This window comes from Panthera uncia (genome assembly GCF_023721935.1).
Source record: "Panthera uncia isolate 11264 chromosome B2 unlocalized genomic scaffold, Puncia_PCG_1.0 HiC_scaffold_24, whole genome shotgun sequence".
NCBI lineage: Eukaryota > Metazoa > Chordata > Mammalia > Carnivora > Felidae > Panthera > Panthera uncia.
The window spans coordinates 65,093,224-65,118,223 of record NW_026057580.1 but is presented as its reverse complement, the minus strand read 5'-3'; the positions used below and the strand labels follow the sequence as shown (position 1 = coordinate 65,118,223).

The 25,000-nt window shown below is 35.9% G+C and overlaps 1 protein-coding gene across 2 annotated transcripts in view; it reads left to right on the top strand.

Annotated features, from left to right (window-relative positions):
* The window catches only part of ATG5 (autophagy related 5), a 128,893-nt gene that overhangs the window by 32,620 nt on the left and 71,273 nt on the right, over window positions 1–25,000 (top strand). For both annotated transcript variants that reach the window (XM_049654086.1, XM_049654087.1), the window contains one exon: window positions 19,440–19,602. In XM_049654086.1, coding sequence (XP_049510043.1) covers window positions 19,440–19,602 — 163 coding nt within the window. The remainder of the gene's footprint in view (window positions 1–19,439; window positions 19,603–25,000) is intronic.

Below are 25,000 nucleotides of genomic sequence, written 5' to 3'. Positions count from 1 at the left end.
AAAATTGGCATTTTGGAAAACATATCTGCTACCATGAGCTCGACAGCTTTATTATTCTTAAAACAATTTTCTGATGAGATTGGTGGTCATTTTAACATCTGCTTTTTAAGAAATCTTATGTAAGAAATGTGTCAGCATTTGGAGATCGACATTAATTCAGTAAACAAATAATTCCCAAATGGTCAATGCATGATGTTACAAAATAATGATTGTGAAAAAGATCTGTTCAAAGTACAAGGTCAGAATCAGGGATTTTAATGTCACAGATCAAAATGTTTATTGATATGTTTTCAGATTCCACATTAATGTTATAATCTGAAACTAATAAGATAATTTATCTGTTTTCTACTAAGCCACACATTAAAAATATTTGTAAAACCATAAAACAGTGCCAGTATTCTCCCTAAGTTTTTATTGTTGTTGTTCTGGAAAATAGTTATTTTTCACAAAAAAAATGATTTTTGTGTTACATCTAATGGTATATTCTTGGTATTTTTTTTTAATTAATTAATTATTTATTTATTTATTTTAACGTTTATTTATTTTTGAGACAGAGAGACAGAGCATGAACGGGGGAGGGGCAGAGAGAGAGGGAGACACAGAATTTGGCCATCAGCCCAGAGCCCGACACGGGGCTCGAACTCACGGACCGCGAGATCGTGACCTGAGCTGAAGTCGGACGCTTAACCGACTGAGCCACCCAGGCGCCCCTCTTGGTATTTTTAAATGAATTGCTTTTTGAGGTCTTTAGTAGGTCACACATTTTCTTCCCAGATGGGAAATTTATTAGAGAAATCCAAAAAAAAGCGGAATCTTAGAGCTAATAAGGAAATTATGGAGGATGTTTTAAATTTGCTCAAACTACCAGCGTGTTTCTTATAGCTGCCCTTTGTACACTTTCTGCCCCTGGCCTGTGTTGGAAGAAAATTATTGCCCAGATTTCTTTCTGTAAATTAAATTCCCTTTATTTAGGGTTATAAAACTTAGCTTTCCTCAAAAGTTGTCCCTGAGTGTTTAATTGATGTGTCCATTTCTGTTGCATTACTTTATGGCTTTTGATTGATTACAATAAAATTGAGTAAGCATTACATTTGCAGATAGCAAAGCAGTGCTTTTAGAATGAGGGAGCAGAGTTTTGTTTTGTTTTTAGTTTCTAGGTAATAGTTTATCAACAGATTGAATTTATCAAATAATAACTTTGTCAGTTGATATGAATGTATTTTATCTCTTATGATACTGCATCGAGTATGCCAAATGGTGTCTGTATTTTAACCATACAGCTTACAATTTATTTCTTTTACAGTTGCTTTCAAAGATATTAATTGATTTTGATTAGGTTTTATGCAATAATAAGCTCTCCAAGAGACTCTGTCTGCATAAACACACACACACACACACACACACACACACACACACACACACGCTGGATCATTTTGTAGTTCAGACTGAATTCTTGGTGGGGGAAATCTTTTAAAAAGCTTTCAGGTATTTTCTTTTTAACTGACTTTGATGCTTGTCATTTGAATAGATATATAATGTTCATAGTAAATGAGTTTTAATGTCTAGAGCAGTGCTCTTCAAACTTGCGCATAGAAATTACCTGTGTGTCTTGTTAAGGTGAGGATTTTGATTCTGATTCTGTAGGTTTGGGCTGAAGGCAGAGGTTCTGCTTTTTTATTTTTTAATTTATTTTTCTTTTTTTTCCATTGGATTTTTAGTTCCAATGGAACTATGCATGAGTTCATCATAACTTCACAGTCAGCATAGATGTTGACACATGAACATATTTTATATCAGCTACCATAATGATTGCCATTCCTACAAGAAAACGTATTTAGTTGACAAACCACCCTCCATGGAGGAAATAGTAAATGATCACCAGCTGTACAACGAGCCTTATGTTTTATTTTCTTATTTACAATAGGAGGTCTAGCAGGACTTAACTCTAGCTAATTGATCCTTGGGCCCTGTTCTTCATGATACATATTATGTAGTAGCATAATTTCATTACATCTTATCAATAGAAGCATTATTTGTCATTATAGGAGGATTTGTTCACTGACTCCCATTATTTTCAGGCTATACATTTAACTCAACCTGAGCAAAAATTTGTTTCACAACTGTATTTGTAGGTGTTAACATAACTTTCTTCCCACTACACTTTCTTGACTTTTCAAGAATGCCACCAGCTCACTTTGATTATCCAGATGCATATACAATATGAAATACTACCTCATCCATAGGTTCATTCATTTCATTAACAGCAGTGACATTAATAATTTTCTTAATTTTAGAGGAATTTGCATATAAACAAATACCAATAGTAGAATTAATAGCTACTTATCTCAAATGACTACATGGATGCCCCCCTCCCCCATATCATACATTTGAAGAATCTTCTTACATAAATGTAAAATAAGAAAGGAAGGAATCAAACCTGCTCAAACTGGTGTCAAGTCAGTATCATAACTCCTATGTCTTTCTAAATGAGTGAGGTATTAGTAAAAATTATATAACTTTGTCAAAGTGAAATTATAGGTTCAAACACTTTATATCTTGTTTTTATTTTAAGTTTATTTTGAGATAAAGTGTGCATGGGGGAGGGGCATAGAGAGAGGAAGAGAGAGAGGGACTCCCAAGCAGGCCCTATGCTATCAATGTGAGCCCTCTGTCAGTGTGAGCCCGATCTGGGGCTTGATCTCTGTGAGATCATGACCTGAGCCGAAATCAAGAGTCAGACACTTAATGGACTGAGCCACCCAGGTGCCCCTCAAACACCTCATATCTTGATGACATATCCATTCTGGCTTGTTTCTAAGATGCAGCATCACCTATTGTACAACTTTTACACTTCATGATCATACATTATAATTGTTCTCCTGACTAGCTCCTTAGTGATTTACCTTATTTCATTGATGTTAACAGCTAACCTAACTCACATAAGTACAATAGACATGCAAGAAGTAGAAACAGCTTGAACTATTCTACCAGCCATTATCCTAATCTTAGTTGTCCTGCCATCACTATGAATAGATGAAGTTAATAATTCTTGCCTTACTGTAAAGACTGTGGGTCATCAATGATATTGAAGCTATGAATATATACATTTTTATTTATTTTTCTCATGATAAATGTACTCTTGAATCCCCATCCCCTATTTCCCCCATCCCCTTACCCACCTCCCCTCTGGTAACCATCAGTTTGTTCTCTATAGTTAAATCTGCTTTTTGGTTTCTCTCTCTCCCTCTCTCTCTTTTTACTTGTTTGTTTTGTTTCTTAAATTCCACATGTGAGTGAAATCAAATGATTTATCTCTTTCTCTGACTGACTTATTTCATTTAGCATTATACTCTAGCTCTATCCATGTTGTTGACAAGGGCAAGATAATCATTCTTTTTTATGGCTGAATAATAATCCCATTGTATATTTGTGTGTGTGTGTGTGTGTGTGTGTGTGTGTGCATGTGTATGCATGCATGCACCACTTCTTCTTTATCCTTTCATCTATTGATATGGACACTTGGGCTGCTTCCATAGTATGGCTGTTGAGGTTCTGTATTTTGAACAAATTCACAGGTAATGCAATACTGTTGGTCCAGCAGACCACATGTGGAATAACATGAGTTTGGAGAACAGTGCAGATCTAAAAGTTAATGATATTGTGTAAAGAACCAAAAGGTTGTAAGGATGATTCAGAAAATTAAAATGTTTTTAGAAATTTTTACATTATTTTTGGAATTCTCAGAGAGAAATATTACATAATTGTAAAGCGTTAACTGCTTTAAAACGTAGATCTGGATATTTACTTTGTTTTCTTTCTCTGTTTATCAAAACAAGAATGAAAATGGTAACTTCTTCAGACTTTTCTAATTAGCATCAAGGACATTTTTGATTCCTAAACTTCATTAGGTTATTGAGAAAATTATTTCTCTTCTTCACTTTTTTATTTAAAAAATTTAAATGTGTATTGGAAAAGTTGAGAGTTGTCAGGTGAACATCTACATATTTTTTTACCTGGATTTGCCAGTTGCTAACATTTTGCTACCTTTATTTTTCTTTCTCTATGGTTTTTTTCATCTGAAATTTTCATTATTCCTATAGGCATACTGTTTGCAAAGCTGCATTATAATTAAAAAGTTGCTTACAGTGTGTGAAATTTTTAAAAAGAGAAATTTGTAGTGTGATTCAAAAATATAGTAACATCAGGTGAAGATAGTGGGCTCTTTAAAATGCCCAGTTCTATTGCATATCCTAAGTAAGAGTTTCATGAGTAAACAAAGTCAACAGTAACTTGGTGTTTTTCTTTCTGTCCTGATAACGTGGTACTAAATTGGTATAACTTGGTTCTGATAAGAGCACAAATTTTAATTCTGAATTTTGACCGTGATTATTAGGCGTAATGGTTCAAATTTGCTAGGTAAAAGAGGGTCAGCATTAAGGTAAGTGCTTCTGTGCAAACACTACAGAATAATTGTGACTAGACAAAATTAGGTTTTTGGATCAAAGTATTCTCTATCTTTCCTACAATGCTTAAAAGGCACTACTATGGGTTTTGACTGTTCTTTAAATAATTTGTATGACTGCCCCACACCCTTTTTCTGACGACCAGATCCTTTCTTGCTAGGCCAAGAGCCCCTGTGTCTCCCTGGGGAAATTTACTATACCTCTGCTTCTTCACTATGTGTTGAAGACATAGGTCTGAGGTAGCTCTCCCTGTTCTTGAGTGCACATCACAGTCAGCTTCTGCTGCAGGTACTTGCCAGCTCTAAATATTGGTGGTTGTTTCGTAGTATCTGTCAGTACTGTATTATATTATTTATTTGTTGCTGTGTAATAGATCACCACAAATGTAGCAGTTTAAAACAACACAAATTTATTATCTCACAGTTTCTGGGGATCTTTCTTCTTCTTAGGGTCTCACTGTAACCATGGTGTTGGCTGAGCTACATTCTTGCCTGGAGACTGAGAATCTTCTTCCAGGCTCATTCATGTTGCTGGCAGATTTCATTTATTTGTGTTTGTAGGACTGAGGGCTCTTTCTTACGTTAGAGGCTGCACTGAGTATCTAAAGGCTGCTTGAAGTTCCTTGCCATGTGGACTTTCCTGGTATGGCAGCTTACTTCACTGAGTCAACAAGAAGTCTCTAGAGCTAGAGACATTAAAATTTTTTTAATGTTTATTTATTTTTGAAAGAGAGAGAGAAACAGACATAGAGACAGAGCGTGTGGGGAAGGGGCAGAGAGAGAGGGAGACACAGAATCTGAAGCAGGCTCTAGGCTCTGAACTGTCAGCACAGAGCCTGATGCAGGGCTCAAACCCATGAACCATGAGATCATGACCTAAGCTGAAGTCGGATGCTCAACTGACTGAGCCATCCAGGCACCCTATGATTGGAGTTTTATATAGCATGACTTAATCGTAGGAGTAAGATCCCATAGCCTTTGCCATATTCTTTTGGTTAAATGCAAATAAAAGTCTTGTCTATAGTCTAGGGGAAGGGATTGCAGAATGGTGTGAAGGAGGTGGAGATCATGGAGGGTCATGTATACTTAAAACTTTATAAAATATGGTTTAGCCATTAATTTATTCATTGAATATTTATTGAGGTTAACATCTGCTTTTCAGCTATGACAGAGTAATTGGATTGGATTTTTCCTCCAGCCATAAACAGCTATAAAACTGGACAAAATATATGAAGTAGAGCTCTTTTCAGGCACTGGACATTAGAGAGAAAGAACAAACAAGGTGAGCACCACATTTAGCCCATCTCTGTGCTTCAGGGCAGTTTCCTGACTGTGTCATGGGGAATGAAACTCAAATAGAGCAGGCAAGTCCTGCTGAGTTAAGGATGCAGAAATTGGAGTTCTGAGTCACTGAAGCAGCTGGAATTTGCTAAGCAGGGTATCAAAGAAGAAAGTATCAGTGTGACTTTCCCAAGAGTCCTTTACTGAGAGTTGGGCTAAACATGCATAGGCAATATTCCTCAAGGCCAACTAGAGAATGCATGTTAGATTGGGATAGGTCCCACTATACCTGGAGAGGTTGGATTCCAGCTCATCTGGAGAGAGACCTAGTTAACATAACTAAACATTTATCTGAGACCAGAAAGACCATGCTATAGGAGTAAGAGTTATATCTCAGAGCAAGATTAGCAGATTATGATCTGTGCTAAATCTGGCCTACTGATTGTTTTGTGTGGTTTGTGATCTAAGGATGGTTTTTATATTTTTTAGTGGCTGAAAAAATGATTACACAAGAATAGTATTTTGTGAAGCTTGAAAATTATGTGGAATATACATTCTAGTGACTGTAAATAAATTTGTTTTAAAATGCAGCCATCAATGCTAATTCATTTACATATTACTTTTGGGCTACATGGGCAAAGTCGAGCACTTGCTATAGACACTGTATGGCCCACGAGTCTAATACTTTTACTGTCTAGCCTTTTACAGAAAAAGGGTGGCCAACTCCCATTAAAGAGCAAGGATTGCTTTGGATCTGCTCTAATAAAGTCTAAAATTAGGCCTTCTTGGGATCATACAGAGAGGCACCAGGCAGAACAAAACTCACCAAGAAAGACAATACAATCTAGAAAACCCACACCATATTTACAGGGTTCAGCATACAACTAATTATTACTATACATGCAAATAAACAGGAAAATTTGAACCATATCAAGGGGAAAAATGCTATCGATAGAAACTGGTCCTGAGATAACCCACATTTGAAATTCGGAAAAATGAATTAAAGCAACTATTAACTTAATGACTTAAAATAAGATTACACAATTATAGAACTGAAAAGCATAATATCTGAAATGAAAAATTCACTGGATGGGCTTAACGGTGAATTGGAGATGACACAAGATGGGTTCTGTGAACTTATAGTCAGATCCATAGAAATTATCCAATATGAAGAATCAAAAGAAGAAAATCAGTGCTGGTGGTGGGGGAGACAGAGTCCCGATGACCTCTTGGATAATATCAAGCACTCTTACATATGTGTACTTAGAGTCCTAGGAGGAGAGGAAAGAGGGAAGGATTCAGAAAAATGTTTTTAAGAAATAATGATTAGACTCCCATTTTTAGTTTTTTTTTTAATGTTTCCTTTATTTTTGAGAGAGAGAGAATGTGAACAGAGGAGGGGCAGAGAGAAAGGGAGACAGAACATCTGAATCGGGCAGTGTACTGATGGCAGAGAGCCCAGTGCAGGGCTTGAACTCATGAACTGTGAGATCATAACCTGAGGTGAAGTCTGATGCTTAACCAACTGAGACATCCAGGCTCCCCTGAACTGTTTTTTTAATGTTTATTTATTTTGAGAGAGAGAGAGCATGTGTACACGCGTTTGTGCAAGTGGGTGAAAGGCAGAGAGAGGGGGAGAGAGAGAATCCCAAAGCAGTCTCTGCACTGTGAGCACAGAGCCTGGCATGTGGCTCGACTTCTCGAACCATGAGATCATGACCTGAGCCCAGATCCAGAGTCGGATGCTTGACTGACTTAGCTACCCAGGTGCCCCGATTAGACTCTCATTTCTTTATTTCAAAGCTACAGTAACCTAAACTCCATAGTATTGGCCTAAGGACAGACATAAATCAGTGGAGTAGAAGTGAGAGTCAAGACTAAAACATAAATTTGTGGGCAGTTGATTTTCTATATGGGTGCCAAGGCAGTTCAGTGAGGGAAAGAATAGTTTTTCAACAGATTGTGCTGGCAAACTGGATACCCACATGTAAGAGAATAAAAGTGACTGTATATTAAAAAAAAAAATAATACGTTGGAATGGATCAGAGACCTAAATGTAAGAACTAAAATTATTAAACTTTTAGAAAAATAAATAAATTTGTGACATTGGATTAGGCAGTGAATTATTGGGTATAACACTGAAACCAAAGTGGGGGGGGGGGGACAGGTAAATTGGACTTGATCAAAATGAAAACCTTTGTGCTTCAAAGGACATAAAAAGATAATCCATAAGAGAAAATATTTGCAAAATCATATTATCTAAGAAGGGTCTAGTGTCCAGAATATATAAAGAACTCCTAGAATTCAATACTAAAAAGGTAAAGAGCCCAATTAAAAATGAGCAAAGTAAAAATGAACAAACAAACAAAAAAATGGGCAAAGTATTTGAGTAGACATTTCTCCAAAGAAGATATATAAATGGCCAACAAGCATGTGAAATGATGTTCAGAATAGTTATTAAAGAAGGGCAAAGAAAGACACCATTGAGTTTTCTCTTCGACCCACTAAGATAACTATAATCAAAAAGCTGGATAATAACAGGTGTTAGAGTGTAGATTAATTGGTACTCTCATATGTTACATGTTACTATTAGAAATGTAAAATGATGTGGCTGCTTTGGAGACCAGTCTGACAGTTCCTCTAATGATTAAGCATAGACTTGCCATATGACCCACCAATTCCAGTCATAGTTATTTACCCCAGGGAATTGAAAACATATGTCCACGTAAGAACTTGCACATGGATGTTCATAGCAGCATTAGTCATAATAGCCAAAAAATGGAAGCAACCCCAGTGCTTATCAACTGATGAATGAATAAACAAAATGCATAGCCATACAATAGAATAACATGGATCAACATGTTCAAATAACATGTTCAAATAACAATTTGAAATAACATGGATTTGAACTGCGTGGGTCCACTTACATACAGGTTTTGTTTTGTTTTTTTTTTATATAAACATACTACAGTATTATAAATGTATTTTCTTTTCCTTATTATTTTCTATTCTCTAGCTCACTTTATAGTAAAATACAGTATATAAAACATACATAAAATAGGTGATTGACTGTTTATGTTATTGTAAGGCTTCCAATCAGGTTATTCATAATTAAATTTCTGGGCAGTCAAAAGTTACATGTAGATTTTCAGCTGCATAGGGAGGGATGTGAGTTGGCACTTCTAACCACTTGTTCAAGGGTCAACTCTATAATTTAGTCATGGAAAGGAATGAAGTATTGATCCATGCTATGGCATAGATGAACTTTGAAATGTCATGCTAAGTGAAAGAAGGAAGACACAAAAGACTGCATATTGTATACAAATTGGGATGCATTTATATGAAATGTCCAGAATGTGCAAAATCTAGAGACAGAAAGTAAATTAGTGTGACTGCTTATAAATACGAGGTTTTTCTGGAGTTGCATAATTTGATAGTAGTGATTGTTGTACAACCTTGTGAATATACTTAAAACTACTGAAATGTGCTTTTTTAAATGGTGAATTTTAAGCAAATATCATCTGAATTATATCTCAGTTTCTAAAAAAGAAATAATGGTTAATGATTTTTTTTGTATTTGGGGGAGAAAACAATCTGTGTATTGGAAGAAGCTCAGGAAATTCTAAGCAAGTAAATATGTAGCATACCTAGGCATATCATAATCAAAATTCTGAAACCCAGTAATATATAGAAAATCTTGAAAGCTGCTACAAAAAAAAGAAACATGACCTAAAAGAGAACGGTAAATGATGATGAATGATGGATGATGTCTTATGAGAAATCAAAATACAATACAGTGACATCTTAAGACACTCAAAGAAGCTACAGACAGGAGTGAAGAATACCAGAAATGGTTAATAAAATGGTAAATACAAAAGATTACCTCCTTTAACTGCTTTAAAAGGGATATGACTGTTTAAAATAAGAATGATAGAATTTTACAGAAGGGTTAATACTACCATTGAAATAAAATATATGACCACAGTTGTCTAAAGGATAGGATCACTGAATCCTCAGTTAACTCTGGGTCAAAGAAGAAATCACAAGGGAAATTTAAAAATACTTCAAACTAAATGATAATGGAAACACAACATAATTAAAGTTTGTGAGCTTCATATAAAACCAAGCTTAGAGGAACTTACAAACTTTCTGTAGTAGAAAACATAATTTATACTGATATCAGGAATGAAAAATGGAATATTACTACAGATCCTATAGCTATTAAGAGGATAGTGAGAAATAAAATGAACAACTTTATGCCAGCAAATTTGACAAATTGACATACTCAGTGAAAATACAATTTACTGAAACTGACACAATAAATAGCAGATATGAATAACCCCTAAATGTATATAGAAGTTGGATTTGTCATTAAAAAAACTTCCTTGTAAAGTGAAATTTGTAAAGTTTCATTGGTAAATTCTATCGAATATTTAAGGAATAAATAGTACCAATCTTTACAGACTTTTTTTTCAGAAAATAGAAAGGGAGGGAATATTTCCCAGTTTGCTCAACAGGCCAGAGTAACTGATGCCAGAATGTGTAATGGGTATTAAAAGAAAAAAAACAAAACAAAAAAAAAAAACACACACACACAGACCAATACCCCTCATGAACATAAATGCAAAAACTCTCAAGAAAATACTAACAAACTGAATCTAGCAATATAGGAAAAGGACAATACACCACGACTGTGTTGAGGTTGTCCCAGAAATACAAGGGTGATTCAGCTTTCAAATATCAATGAATACATATAATTCAGCACATTTACAGACAAAGGTAGAAAAATCATACAGTCACATAGATCCTTGCTGAAAAAGGCTTTTGACAAAATTCAGTATCCATTTGTCCTCAAAACACTTAGCAAATTTAGGAATAGAAGGGAATTTCTTTGATTTGACACAGAGTAAGTATAAAAGCCTATAGCTAAAATCATGCTAAACGGTGGTTTACTGAATGTTTCACCCTAAGATCAGGAAAAAGGCAAGGATGTCTATTCCCACCACTTCTACGGGCAGTTTTACTCTACTGCAAAATATGTATTCCTAAAAAACAATATGCTGTTAAAAATCACAGGACTTGGGGGAAAATTCATTAAGGGCACACAAAACTGAAAACTTTATTAGTGACAAAAAAATATAGGAACCTAATAAAAGCACAGTTTTACATATATTAAATGGTTAAGTACATAAATACTACAGTAAATATGGCACTTTATATTGAAAAAGACTGGAAGTTTGGTTTGTAGAAATGAGCATTGGAAGAGTTTGCAGCCTGTCACTTATTGTGAAGTGGTGGAAGGAAAGTTGTCTCAAATCAGACAAAACCGTAACACCAGATGTGGATGAGTGTAGCTTGTAACGGGAATCGAGGAGGCAGGTGCATTGCCGAAGTGTGTGTGTTTCGTGTATTTTGTGGCTCAGTTTAGCTGGGGGCAGTTTCTTTATTCACCTAGTATTTCTGGTGGACAGTATTTACAAAAGTAAATATGAAGTTCACATTCCTCAAATTGTTCTCTAATACATCACTTGCTTTGGAACCAATCCAAAAAACTTGAATGGTGTATATACACAAATGTGTATATATGTACATATAAATTATTCATATGTATTCACATAATATGTGTATATATGAATAACCAATTAGCACATGAAAAGGCACTCAACACCTTTAGTCATCAGGGAAGTGCATATTAAAACCACAATGAATGCTTACTTTGGCAGTGTATAAATTGGAATTGAAATGAGAGGAGATAAGGATGACACACACAGTTGTGAAACATTCCATATTTAAAACAAAAAAAAATGACTAAAATTAAAAAGACTGACAGCACCAAGTTTGAGGACATGGAATAACCAAGACTCTTATAACTTGGTGGTGGTTGTGTAAAATTGTGGTATCACCTTGGAAAACAATTTGGCAGTTTCTAAATAATGTTAACCATAAACTTATTCTGTGATCCAGCATTTCTGTTTTAAGGTAAATACCCAAGAAAAATGAAAACATGTTCACAAAATATTTGTACACTAAAGTTCACAGCAGCTTTCTTAATAATAGCTACAATCTGGATACGATCTTAATGTAAGATTTTTGGATGAACAGACTGGTTTAACAATTCAGTGGTATACTACTCTGCAGCAAAAAGGAACTATTTATACATGCAGTAACAGATGAATTTCAAAAGCATTGTGCTAAGTAAAAGATGCTGGATTATACAATACTACATTTTATGATTCTATATGTATGTGATTGTATTCTAGGCAAAACTAATCTTGTGTTACAAATCAGACAAGCTGGGTCAAAATGAGGGGGAACTGATTGCAAAGGGCCCCAAAGAACTTTTTGGGTGTAGTGACGGTAATATTGTATATCTTATTTGGGCAGATTTAACTGTTTATCTGTATACTTAAAATTTTTGCGTTTCACTCTGCGTGAATCAGTAACACTGACTTGATTTAAAAAGTTTACTGAGAAAGGACAGGTGAGAACAGTCATGGTCTCTGCCTTGTGGAGGTTAAAAGTGGTGTGACATAAGAACGTTAAGTGACATAGAGTTAAGCATATGAACTTTGTGAACTTAACCCAGACTTGGGATGTAAAAAATTTCCTGGAGGAGGTGATGTAAATCTGAACCTGAAGAAGGAGGAGGATATTTTTGTAGTTGTGTAAGTGGTCAAGTGATAGGCAAGGAGAAAGAGGGTTCTAGGCAGAGGAGATATTTTGTGTAGAGGCACAGAAATGAGGGAGTAAGGCTGAGAGAATGAGTAGGTGATGGATAATCAAGATCATCGGAGCAGAGAGTATGTGTGTGGGAGAAGGGAAAGAGAATGGAGTATGTGAAGTGGGAGCAAGAGATTATGATGAAGAGGTTAGCAGAGATGTAAGTCTTTCAGAACCTCGAAGGCTTTGGGAGAAGTTTGATTTTTTTCCTGAAAGTAGAGCAGAGCAGCTGAGTGTGAGAAGATCTGATTTGTATTTTAGGAAAAGCACCGTGACTCCCAATGTGAAAATCGAATTAAAGGGCTTAGGACTTCGGGCATGAGACCCAGCTTCAAGGCTTCTCAGAAATATCAGATAGTTGACAGTTTGTACTAGGAAAGCGGCTCTGGGGATGTTGAAAGTGAATGGATTCAGATCTGTTTGGGATGTGGACTCAGTAGAACTTGACTGAATGTGGGAGGTGGGGAGGAGGAGTCAAGAGGACATTTCTTTTGGATTTGCTGAAGTCTCATATGCCTACTGATACATCTACTAGATTAATGAGCATATGCATCCTTGTCATGAGAAGGATCTTGGCTGGGACAGATATCAAGACTTATTAGTCCATAAATGATGTGGAAGTAGGAAAGCTTATGAGGGTGAGTATGGAATGAAAAAAGCAATGAGGTCCTAGGCTAGAAACTTGAAGAATACCGGCATTTAAGGAATGGCGCTGGAATAGGCTTTTTGCAAATGAGAATGAGAGAAGATCAGAGAAAAATGAGAAGTGTGGTATCACAGACTTGAGGATGACTGCTTCAAGGAGTATATTCAAAGATGCTAGATGTTTGGTGAGAGCTTAAAACAAGGGCTGAAAGGTACCATTGCTGACCTTCAAGAGAGCAGTTTGCAAGAGTGGTGAGGGTAGCAGACAGATTACATGGGTAATAAGAGCTGACTGCCAGCTTGGTCACCTTAAAGGTTGGCTCTGAAGGGAAGAAGAAAGAGGACTGTAACCAGAGGGAAGTTGGGTTGTTTTTTTTTTTTTTAAGTTTTATTTTATTATTTTAATTTTATTTTTTAATTTACATGTAAATAAGTTAGCATATAGTGTAACAATGATTTCAGGAGTAGATTCCTTAATGATTCCTACCCATTGAGCCCATCCCTCCTCCCACAACCCCTCCAGTAACCCTCTGTTTGTTCTCTATATTTAAGAGTCTGTTTTGTCCCCCTCCCTGTTTTTATACTATTTTTGCTTCCCTTCCCTTATGTTCATCTGTTTTCTTTTTTTTTTTTTTTTTTAATTTTGCTTTGGGTGCATGTTTTATTTTTAGGAACAAATAATGGGAAACAGTGATTAGAGAGAAAATCGTTAAAAATGATTTATAGGAAGAGGGGAATAATTAATTGCATTGAGTTTCAAAGATTCAAAAAGATGGGATATAGCAAATACGATGGTAGATACTCCTTAGATTGTACCAGGAGGGAAGGAGATGATTGGTTGAAGGTAAGTTTGTAGATTGGATCTGGTAAAATTAGAAGCTTTAAGAAAATTGGGGTGCCTGGCTGTCTCATTTGGTAGAGTGTGCAACTCCTGATCTTGGGGTTGTGAGTTCAAGCCCCATGTTGGGTATAGAGATTACTTAAAAATAAGGTCTTTAAAAAGGTTTAAGAAAATCAAGAAAGTTTAACCAATTTTAGTGCTGATTTTAACATTGATTCCATTAACTTTCATGGCATATTCTTCTGTCATCCTGAAAATTATATTTTAAAAGATATATTTGAAAAATCCCCTCCCTTTCGATGCCCACATGCACACACACCAAAGTGATCTTAGAAGGAAATTTGAAGATTTTATAAAAGGAAGTCTTTTAAACTCTGGCCTTATATTTTCCCTGTAAGAACGCGGAGCGTGCTATTAGAGGTGACTCAACAGTCAAATAAAACAACATTGCTATGTATGTTATTTTGCCATAACAAAATACCACAGACTGAATGGCTTAAAAAGAGAAATTTATTTTCTCACACACGGTTCAGGAGGCTGGAAAATCCAAGATCAAAGTCCAGCAGGATTCAGTTTCTGGTGAGGGCTGTTTTCCTGGTGTGCAGATGGTTGCTTTCTCTCTGTGTCTTTATATGGCCTTTCCTCCTTGTGTGTGGAGAGTGAGTGAGCTCTGTGCTGTCTTTCTTATAAGGACACTAGTCCTGTTGGATCAGGGTCCCACCCATATGATTTCATTTAACCTTAATTGATTCCTTAGGGGCCCGTCTCCAAATACAACCACATTGAGGATTAGGGCTTCAGCATGAGAATATTAGGGGGACACAAACATTGAGTCTGTAACACTCTATTAGCAACTGCTGCATTTTTAAGGGGGTGTTTGATTCTTTTGGATCACATGGAGACTTTTTGTTTTCCTCTCTTGTCTTAATAGAGCTTACAGTATTTTTTAAAAATTGAGGTATAATTGACATATAGTATTATATTACTCTTGAGTGTGCAACATGATTCAGTATTTGTATAAGTTGCAAGAAGATCACTAGTTAACATCTGTCACCATACGTAGTTACAAATTTTTTCTTGTGATGAGAATTTTTAAAATTTACTCTCAGCAGCTTTCAAATATACAATACAGTATTTGTTTTGAGAGAGAGAGGGCGAGAGTGAGCAAGGGGCAGAGAGGGAGAGAGAGACAGAATCCCATGAGAGGCAGAGAAAGAGAATCCCATGAGGGGCGGAGAGAGAGAGGGAGAGAGCGTGAATCCCACGCAGGCTCCACACTGTCAGAGCAGAGCCCGAAGTGAGGCTTGAAGCGGGGCTTGAACTCACAAACTGTGAGATCATGACCTGAGCCAAAGTCAGGTGCTTAACCGACTGAGCCACACAGGCACCCCTACAATACACTATTAGTGACTGTAGTTATCGAGCTGTACATTACACCCCCATGTAATTATTACTTATTTCATAACTGGAAGTTTTTATCTTTTGATCCCCTTCACTCTTTTTGTGTAATCCTCAACCACTGCCTCTGGCAATTACTAGTTTATGCTCTGTATCTGTGAGCTTCACCGCCCCCCGCCCCTTTTAGATTCCACATATAAGTGAGATCATTATGGTATGTGTGTTTCTCTTTCTGACTTACTTCACTTAGATAATGCCTCAAGGTCCATCCATGTCACAGATGCAGAGACCTTGTTCTTTTATATATACATATACACATACCACATCTTCTTTATCCATTCATCTGTCCAAGGACAGTTATGTTGTTTCTATGTCCTGGCTACCATAAATAATGCTGCAGTGAACATGGGAGTGCAGATATCTTTCTGAGATAGTGATTTCGTTTTTAAGTTTTGGAGAAACCTCCACATAGTATTTTCCATAGTGTCTGCACCAATTTATATTCCTGCTGTCAATACAAAAGGGTTCTTTTTCTCAACATCCTCATCAACATTTGTTATTTCTTGTCTTTTTGTTAATAGCCATTCTATTAGGAGTGCGGTGATATCACTGTGGTTTTGATTTGCATTTCTCTGATGATGAGTGATGTTGAGCATCTGTGTCTGTTTGTCGTATGTAGGTCTTCTTTGGAAAAATGTCTATTTTTTAATTGGATGGTTTTTTTTTTGTTGATGAGTTGTATGATTTTTTAAAATATATTTTGGATATTATTCCTTTACTAGATATATGATTTGCAGTTATTTTCTCCTCTTCCATAGATTGCCTTTTCATTTTGTTGATGGTTTTTGCTGTGCACAAGCTTTTTAGTTTGTTCTAGTCATACTTGTTTGTTTTTGCTTTTGTTGCCTTAGCTTTTGGTGTCAAGCTTGAAATATTAATAAGTTGAACCAATTTGACAATAAATTTCATATATTAAAAAAAAAGAAATATTAATAAGTTGAAAAGCCTTTTTTTTTTCACTTGTGAGTAGTTTCAGTTTAGTGTTGTTTGGTTATCTAATGTTTATGTATCTATTTTAGACCATCTAAATTGGATTCATATTTTAATTAAAGGACACTGACGATAATATCTAAGTAAGTGGTATTTTCCAGATTAGACTGGGATGCCTGGGTGGCTCAGTTGGTTAAGCATCCGACTTCAGCTCAGGTCATAATCTCACGGTTTGTGGGTTCGAGTCCAGTGTTGGGCTCTGTGCTGACGGCTCGGAGCCTGGAGCCTGCTTCAGATTCTGTGTCTCCCTCTCTCTCTGTCCCTCCTCCACTTGCTCTCTGTCTCTGTCTGTCTCTGTCTCTTTCAAAAATAAATGAACATTAAAAAAATTTTTTTAAGTGAAATTAGATAAGTTTATCAGCCATTTTGACTTGAAAGATTAATGAAAGCAAGTAAACATGGTGTCAGACTCTACCTGTATTTGCAAGAATTTGTTTGGACTGAGAAGATAATGCACTTATACACAACTGCTAATGTATGTAAGAAGATATTAGAAATGTAATGAATCAAGAATCTGTCTGGAATTTTATTGTGAAGCTTTTAAAAAAAGATTTCCCACCCCACCACAACCTAATCATGGAAGGAAGAACATCTCATGAGCAGGAGCTGAGGGGGCTTTGACTGAAACATCTGTCACTTTATTCATTGCAATGATTGATTCAGTTGCTGTGACTGCCTGTGTAGATATTTCCTCTTTCTGTTACTGCTTTCATGTTTTCTTTGAGTTCATTTTATTAAATAGTTCACTTTCCTCCTAGAGATATAGAATATTCTCTCGAAGCGTACATATATAAAAACCTACAGTCTTGATAGACCCCTCATTTACAATAAAGACTAGTCATTTATGACGGTCAGCTATCAGTTATGGGTGTCTGCAAATTGGTTAAGTTTAGAAACATGCAGAACAATAGAAATCTGGGAAAAGCAAAGCTTCAGTATCTTTTCTGATTGCAGGAGCCGTTGAGGGGATTAGCCGCCTATGCTGAAGCAACACTAGAAAATGGGGGATTTTTCCCTTTGATTTCTCAAACCATTGTTTTTGAGAGATCCTAACTCCTTTTTTCATAATCAGATTGTACACAATTTTAAGAAATTCTAACAGTATGTAAGCTTAAATAGGTCATAAATTCAAGCTACATGAAAGTAATATTTACTTTGGAGTATGAACTTTCTTATTTGGAGTATGAACTTTCTTATTTGCTGCCACTCATACATCACCAAAATGGACAGTTAGTGGCACAGAGAACTGTACAGTATCTGAAAAAGCCATTCTAAATTTAGAGACCAAATATAACAAAGTTAAAGTTTTCATAAATAGAAATAATTATTACAATGTTAATCCATTTGAATATCATAGCATTGATATGATGTACATTTATTGTTTATCCTGGTCAGGAAACCAGGACAACTCCCTTCAATCTAGCCTAAGCAGAACAAATACAGTGGATTGTAAAGCTGATTAAGGCAGGGACCCTCCCTCTTCCATCCATACCCTCTCCCATCTTGTAGTGTTGCCTTTCTCTCTCTCCTATTCTCCTTTTGCCTTTTCATTTTTACAGAATTTTATATTTTCTCATCATCTTTGCCTTTGTGTGCCTGTGTCTGAAAATCCCTGTCTTTGTTCTTCATGGATCTCTGGTTCAATAGCACCATGAATCTAAAAATCCCTTTGTACCTAGAGAGACAATTTGATTGTCTCAGCTGGTCTCTTCTCCAGGCAGCTGTGACCAGTGGGGAGTTAAATAATGCCTGACCTTTTTACTCAGCAGATCCGTGCAGTCCAATTCTTGTTAGAACAGGAGGTATGAATGACTATTTGCATTAAAAAAAAAATATTTTAGGAAATATCAGTGGGTAGTAAGGTGCCTTTTCTTTTGGTAGGAGGGCATGTATTGTAAATTTCCTTGTCATTCAGGAGCTTTCCATGATTGGGGTAGTTGAATGTTGCTGTTAATAGTATCCGAGTAGGCTATCGCTAAGTGCTTTTTTTCTGCCATTATTACTTGTCTCAGTTTTTACCAAAGGACTTATCAACGACTTTTGGTAAAATAATCTTTGAATATAATCATTACCTTAAGTATTCAGGTCTTATGGAGGAAGTGGTATTGCATAGTGGTTAAAAACTGGGACTCTTGAGTCAGACTACTCCTCGCTTGACCACTTGCAAGCTGTGCGACTCTCTCTACTCCCTGGTCTTTTTAATTAATTAGTTAATTAAAAATTTTTTAATCTGTGAAGTAGCAATAACAGTTTTTACTGTAAGGGTGGTTATGAAGATTAAATTACATAGTCCATATGAAAAGTCTTGTACAATGTTTGTCACATAGTAAGTGTTCAATTAGTGTTGGCTCTTATTCTCTTTCTTTTTTCAGTGAAAAGAACTGTAGTCATCTAATTCACATAACTGCTTATCTGTCTAGTGATCTTTACCTCACCTGCCTAAAAGATTCAGTGACATGTAGGATATAAATTTTGGTGTTGACCTTAAAAGCTGCATTTTAACCGCTTCATTAAGGTCTAATTGACATGCAGCAAACTGTACATATTAAAAATGTACACTTTGATAAGTTTATACTACAATTTATGTGTTCATTTACCTGTTGACATTTAGGATGTTTCCTGGATTTTGGCTGTTAGAAATGAGACAACTGTGAATATTCACATGCAAGTCTTTGTATGGAAAAATGTTTTTGTTTCTCTTAGGTAATTGCCTAGTTGTAGAATGACTGGATCAGATGGAAGGTGTATGTTTACCTTTTCTAAAAAATGACCAAACTGTTTTCCAAAGTCAGAGCCTCCTATATGTTGTTTTAAACATAATGTTACATAAGAATTATTAGAAAAAGTACAAAATACACCAGCTACCTAAATATTTTTAACTTAATTTAAAGAGTATTTGGAATTGTACTGAAATCTCATTATTGGGAAGTTAACAGATGGTTTGCTAAAAATATTGGATAGTTGAGGGAGATACATTTCTTTACGAAGCTAATTTTGTAATATGTGTACCTGTTTTATATGTGTATTTTTTTCCTTCGATAGAGTTTTCCAGAAAAGGACCTTCTGCACTGTCCATCTAAGGATGCAATTGAAGCTCATTTTATGTCTTGTGTGAAAGAAGCTGATGCATTAAAGCATAAAAGTCAAGTAATCAATGAAATGCAGAAAAAAGATCATAAGCAGCTCTGGATGGGATTACAAAATGGTAAATATAACACCGTTTAATTTCAGAATACCACTTTTTAAAGTATGAAATAACTGTAACCCTGTGAGTAGCTGGTACGTTTTAGGATTGGTGGTACAAGTTTAAATTCCAGCCTCTACACACAAAATTTAGCTACAAAAGTAGCTGCCTTTACCCGTCCGTAACATCGTATTCTTCCAACATCCTTCTCTTCGTGGATTCGCTAGTATTGGGATGGTTGCTTTGCCCATAACACCAGCTCGTATTACAAACCTCTTGTGTTTAGCTTCTGGAGAAAGTGCCCTCGTTGCTAGTCATCTTCCTGGAATTGCAACTGGACACCTTGTGTGCGTACCAAAGTGCCTCCGCCTGCTAGGGCACAAACTCCAGCCCTTGCTTTCTCAGAGCAGTATGACTCGCTTCGTGCTTGTATTCTCTCTCCCCTGGCTGGGATTTAGAAAATACACTCAAGGAAAAAGCTGAGAGGAATCTGCAGCTCACCTCTGTATTCTCCCATCTTCTTAATCTTGCCTGCATTGATTGCCCCCCAGTTGTCTTATTTACAGGCAGCCATTGTTTTGCATGGGTCCAGTAGTTCATATGCTTTAGTTAAATAGTACTAGGTCCTTAACAATCTGGTTCAAATTTCACTTACTTTCATAAAGTTACTGAAATTACATAAAGTACAAACTTTATTGCTAGCTCTTCAGTCCATGAATCATTTACCAGCATAGATGCATCATGATCAGAGACCAGTCACATCACTTCCTTCAGTGTCTGTCAGTGAATCATCGTTACTCACCTGTTACTTAGTTTACCCACAGACAGCAAAGCATGTAGTTGTGTTCCCTCCTTGTCTCCAGTGATAAGCCCATATAACATTTTGTAAAAGTGGATAATTGAAAGAGGGAATTGGCCAAGAAAGGTGAAAGTGCAGCAAATCCACAAAAAGTGGTAATGTTGGCCGTGGGATTTTACAGGAATAATGGAATCGTAAAAGAAACAGCGGGCTGTGAGCGTGTTGACACTACCATCTTTTGAGATGCTAGATATGCAGCCACAGGAACTTGGCGAAGGTGAACGCTTCCGTGTAAATGGGGAAAGTGATTGTGACAAGAAGGGTGAATTTATCCCTGGCAAAATGATGCTGGCAAAAAGTTAGCATTACAGGAACGCTCACGTTCCTGTAATGTTTCATGACATTGGAAGTGCAAATGATGAAATGCAAATGATGAAGTTGATCCGGACCCAGAAAGGTGTGTGACAGTTTGCCAAGGTTTAGGAAAGATGCTCGCTTGTAAGCTCTATGTCAAGAAAGCAAGCACTATTCAAACTGTGCTTTAGTTTTTTACAGAATAATAAATAAGATGCTGGAATTCTCAGCGTTTCTCATGTTTTAAATTCCAGTATACTAAATAAATTAATTTTGTTTACTTCATTTTCTTACGCATTTATAACTAAGAAAGAGAGTTTTTAATGTTTTGACAATTTTTAAAGACCACACCATTGATTATTAAGATCACTTTGCACGGTTTCATGGTGACTTTTCCAGTCCTGCACTACTATGCAAAGCAAGGCTTGCCTGTATTTGTCCATATAGTTGTTTTTAGATAGGAAATTAGTCCAAAATAAGCTGGAATTTAATGGCAATAATGAGAATAAAATAGAAGACCCACTTTCTCCCCCAACTCCACCCTTGAAAACATAATTTTAGTAATTTTTAAAAACTGTGATCCATTTTTATCTTTGAGACTATACTATTACCATGGCAAAGAGGTGTTTGTTGTCATGTAGTATTTATTGAACTTTCATTATACAAACAGGGCATTATCTGAGACTTCAGTAGTGCAAAAGGTACATACTTGATGACAGTGTGTATTGTAAATTAAATTTTGTCATTTCTCTTAATTTCTTAGATTTGAGTTACAATGAGTTGCTCCTTAGTTTTATATTTGTATGTTTGGTATTTCTTAATTAGATTGTAAGTTTTGCAAAGGCAGCCTTTCCCCTCCTTTATCTTACTGAGTATACAAATTCCTATTAAATATTTAAGAGAGTTTACAATCCCTTAAGATATATTTCTTCCTTTTTCTTGCTGGCTATTTGAAGATGAAATTGTAGGAGACTTGTGAATAAGAAGATAACCTAAGTAGAAGAAGCCTGGAATCTTGTCAAGAGAGCAGGGATCTGAGAATAATTTGGCTTCAGAATTGAAGTAAATAATTTAAATGGGCATTCAAGTAGGTGTTCTTGAAATCTGTTGTGAAACTGGGTGAGCCTGCTGTAGAGAGAGCTCAAGGATTCAGCAGCGGATTCTAAAGATGATTAAAATGTTTCACTTGGGGTATTGGAGGCTTGAGTGTGAGGGGCTGGTTAGGAGTTGTTTAGTTTCAACTCTCCTAGCAGCTCCGTAGGGCAACTCATTCAATCCCTTTGAGCTTCAGTTTCTTTATATGTAAAACATGAGCATATCTGCTATGTTCTCTTATAGGTGTCTTTAGAGGGTTTAAAGAAACACTTACACAGTTTATGGGAAAGTGTGTGAAAGGAAGTAAAGCTGTCTTGAAAAGAATTACTGAGAAGTCACTTTGAGACCCTAGAACAGGGGGTTGGCAGACTATGGTCATGGGTCAGCCACCAGTTTTTATAAAAACAGTCTTTATAATAAAGACTTATTAGAACCCTGCCACACCCGTTATTTGTGTATTGTCTGTGACAGCTTTCATGCTACAATGAGTTAATAGTTGTGACAGAGACCATGTGGCCCACAGCCTAAAATATTTACTCGCTCTGCCCGCTTTAGAAAGCATTTGCCAGCTCACAGAAGGTTGACTAAACCAACAGCTCGTATTTATCATTGACCTAAAGCATGACTCAGAATGTCACATTCAGAGTTTGGTATAACTTAATGTATCAGACTTAGTCTAATAACTGCCTTCATTGCTATTTTTTGGCGTAAAATACCTCTTTTCCTATTTTTGTCTTAGCTCATATTCTTTCTTGGACATATGACTGTTTTAAAGTTAGCTTTATTAAGTTAAATTTTATTAAATTACTTTTCAAATTGAATTTCATTAAATCTGACTGGAAATGGAATGTGGTTAAAATGTACTTTCTTCCATTTTTATTTTTAGTTCTAAATTATTTTTTGTAGCAATTGTGTTTGGTCTGTCTTGCTTGTACTGGTAATGATTGAACTTACACTCAAAATCGTTCGTGTGGTATCCTGTGGGTACTGGAGACCTTGGTAGTTTTTTTATTCTACTTTTTAAAATCTAAACTATTCATTTAGGAAATTTTTAGCTAAGTAAAGGCTGTTTGTAGGAAATCTATCTGGGGATAAAAGGCTGAATGTAAAGCCTTTTGAATGAATGCTACATTAAAGTAAATTGATGAAAGATGGGTTTAGTAGTTCCTTCTGCCTAGAATGCCCTTTCCTTCTCTTTTGTCTAATTCCTACTTGTGCTTTCGTGCTTATTTCTCTCATCACCTGCTATGTGAAGCCTTCTTTATTTTTTTAGCCAACATATTTAAAGAAGATCTAACATGTTCCTGACACTACTAGGAGTTAGTGACCATCCAGCAGTGATAAAACAAACATGGACCCTGTCTGCATGAAGCTTATAGCCACATGGAGGCAGAACTACCCATGTTTTCATGTTGTCAGGGCTTCTTGTCTGTCCATATGCATTTTTGCTCTCCTATTTTATCATGCTCTCATATAGTTATGATTTATGTAATTCTGCTAGAATATAAATTTCTCCTGGTTGGAGTGTATTATACATTTTGTAATCCCTGCCATCTAGTCCAGTCTTAGGCATGGAGCAGACAGAGTTAATATTGACTGAATGACTATTTATTCCTTTTTAATACTGTAAGGAAATAATATCAACAGCCTTTTATAAATAGTTTAATACTAGTGTAAAATGGAGGAAGTATTTTGTTTGAATTTATTTATGGAAATGGATTTTATGTTTAAGAACTTTTCCGTCCAAAAGAAGGTCCTATTAATTTGTGAAAACAAAGATATTTCACCTTTTGATTTGTATAATTGTAAATTGGTCAGAATTGAGACATAGCAGATGGTAAGTTTATTTCATTCAGAACTGCACCTGTAGATCCTAACAACTAAACAACGATTTAAACAGTTTTTGAATACTTTCAAATGCTAATTTTAATTTTTCAGATCTGTGTGAAAGAGAAATAAGAAAAACTTTTGAAACCAAGAAAACTCATTTAAGACATACTGTGCCTTTCAGTGTTTTTTATGGGTTTTCATTTTAGATATAAGAGTATTTAACCTCCCTGTGAAACCACGTTAATGACCACAAAAAAGAAAAGAAAGTAACATTTTTATTATATAGGAGGCTGTTGTCACTACATGTGCAGGCTATTTTCTATTAAATGTCAAGCTATTTTTCTTATAAGCTAGAGATTTGAAGAAATCTCCAAAATATATTTTTAACATATGACTTAGTTTTCAGCATTGGTTTTTTGAATACACTAAAAAAGAAAAGATAGCATTAAGTAAATTCCATAGTCCTTCAAATAAATCTAAGTTTTGACTGCTAAATCTGTTGAAAATATGCATTGTTTCTGAAGTGTGGTTAATCCTTTTGAGCTAAGTAATTTTTTAGAGTAATCCATTACTTGGTAGTGAGCCATTTTAACCTAAAACTGGTTTTTAAGAGGAAATAATGAATGCTGAAAGGTGATTTTTAAAACAAGTCATAACATTTTGGAAATACTTTTGTTTGGGGGTGCCTGGGTGGCTCAGTCAGTTAGGCGTCTGACTTCGCCTCAGGTCATGATCTCGTGGTCTGTGGGTTTGAGCCCTGCGTCGGGCTCTGTACTGATAGCTCAGAGCCTGAAGTCTGCTTCAGACTGTGTCTCCCTCTCTCTGCCCCTTCCTAGCTCATGCTCTGTCTGTCTCTCTCTCAAAAATAAACATTAAAAAAATATTTAAAAAAAAGACAATACTTTTGTTTGTTAGGTGATGTAAAAGATAAATGCAATGGTTTTAACTCTTTGGAGACTTGTATGATAGAGGCAGTTGGATTGTAATTGCATTGCTTTGTTTTTATCAGTTGCATGTAGTAGAATAAGTATTGGACTGAAGATCTGTTGGTCTGAGAAGGACCTGATCTTTATGTCTTATCAGCTGTGTGGTCTGGCAGATCACTTTCCTCTCTAAGCTGGAGTTCCTTATAAATGTGAATGCGGTAAGAGTTCACGAAACTCACATTCAAGGACTATAAAGTCGTAATCATATATACCTGAATTTTAATGATTAGATATTTTCAACTGATTCCAAAGGATTTCTTGGAAGAAGATTTACTATTGATGATCTCTCTCTCTTACCTCTCCCTCTTTCTTTCTTCCCCTTCCCTCCCCCTCTCTTTCTTCCCTTCCCCTCCCC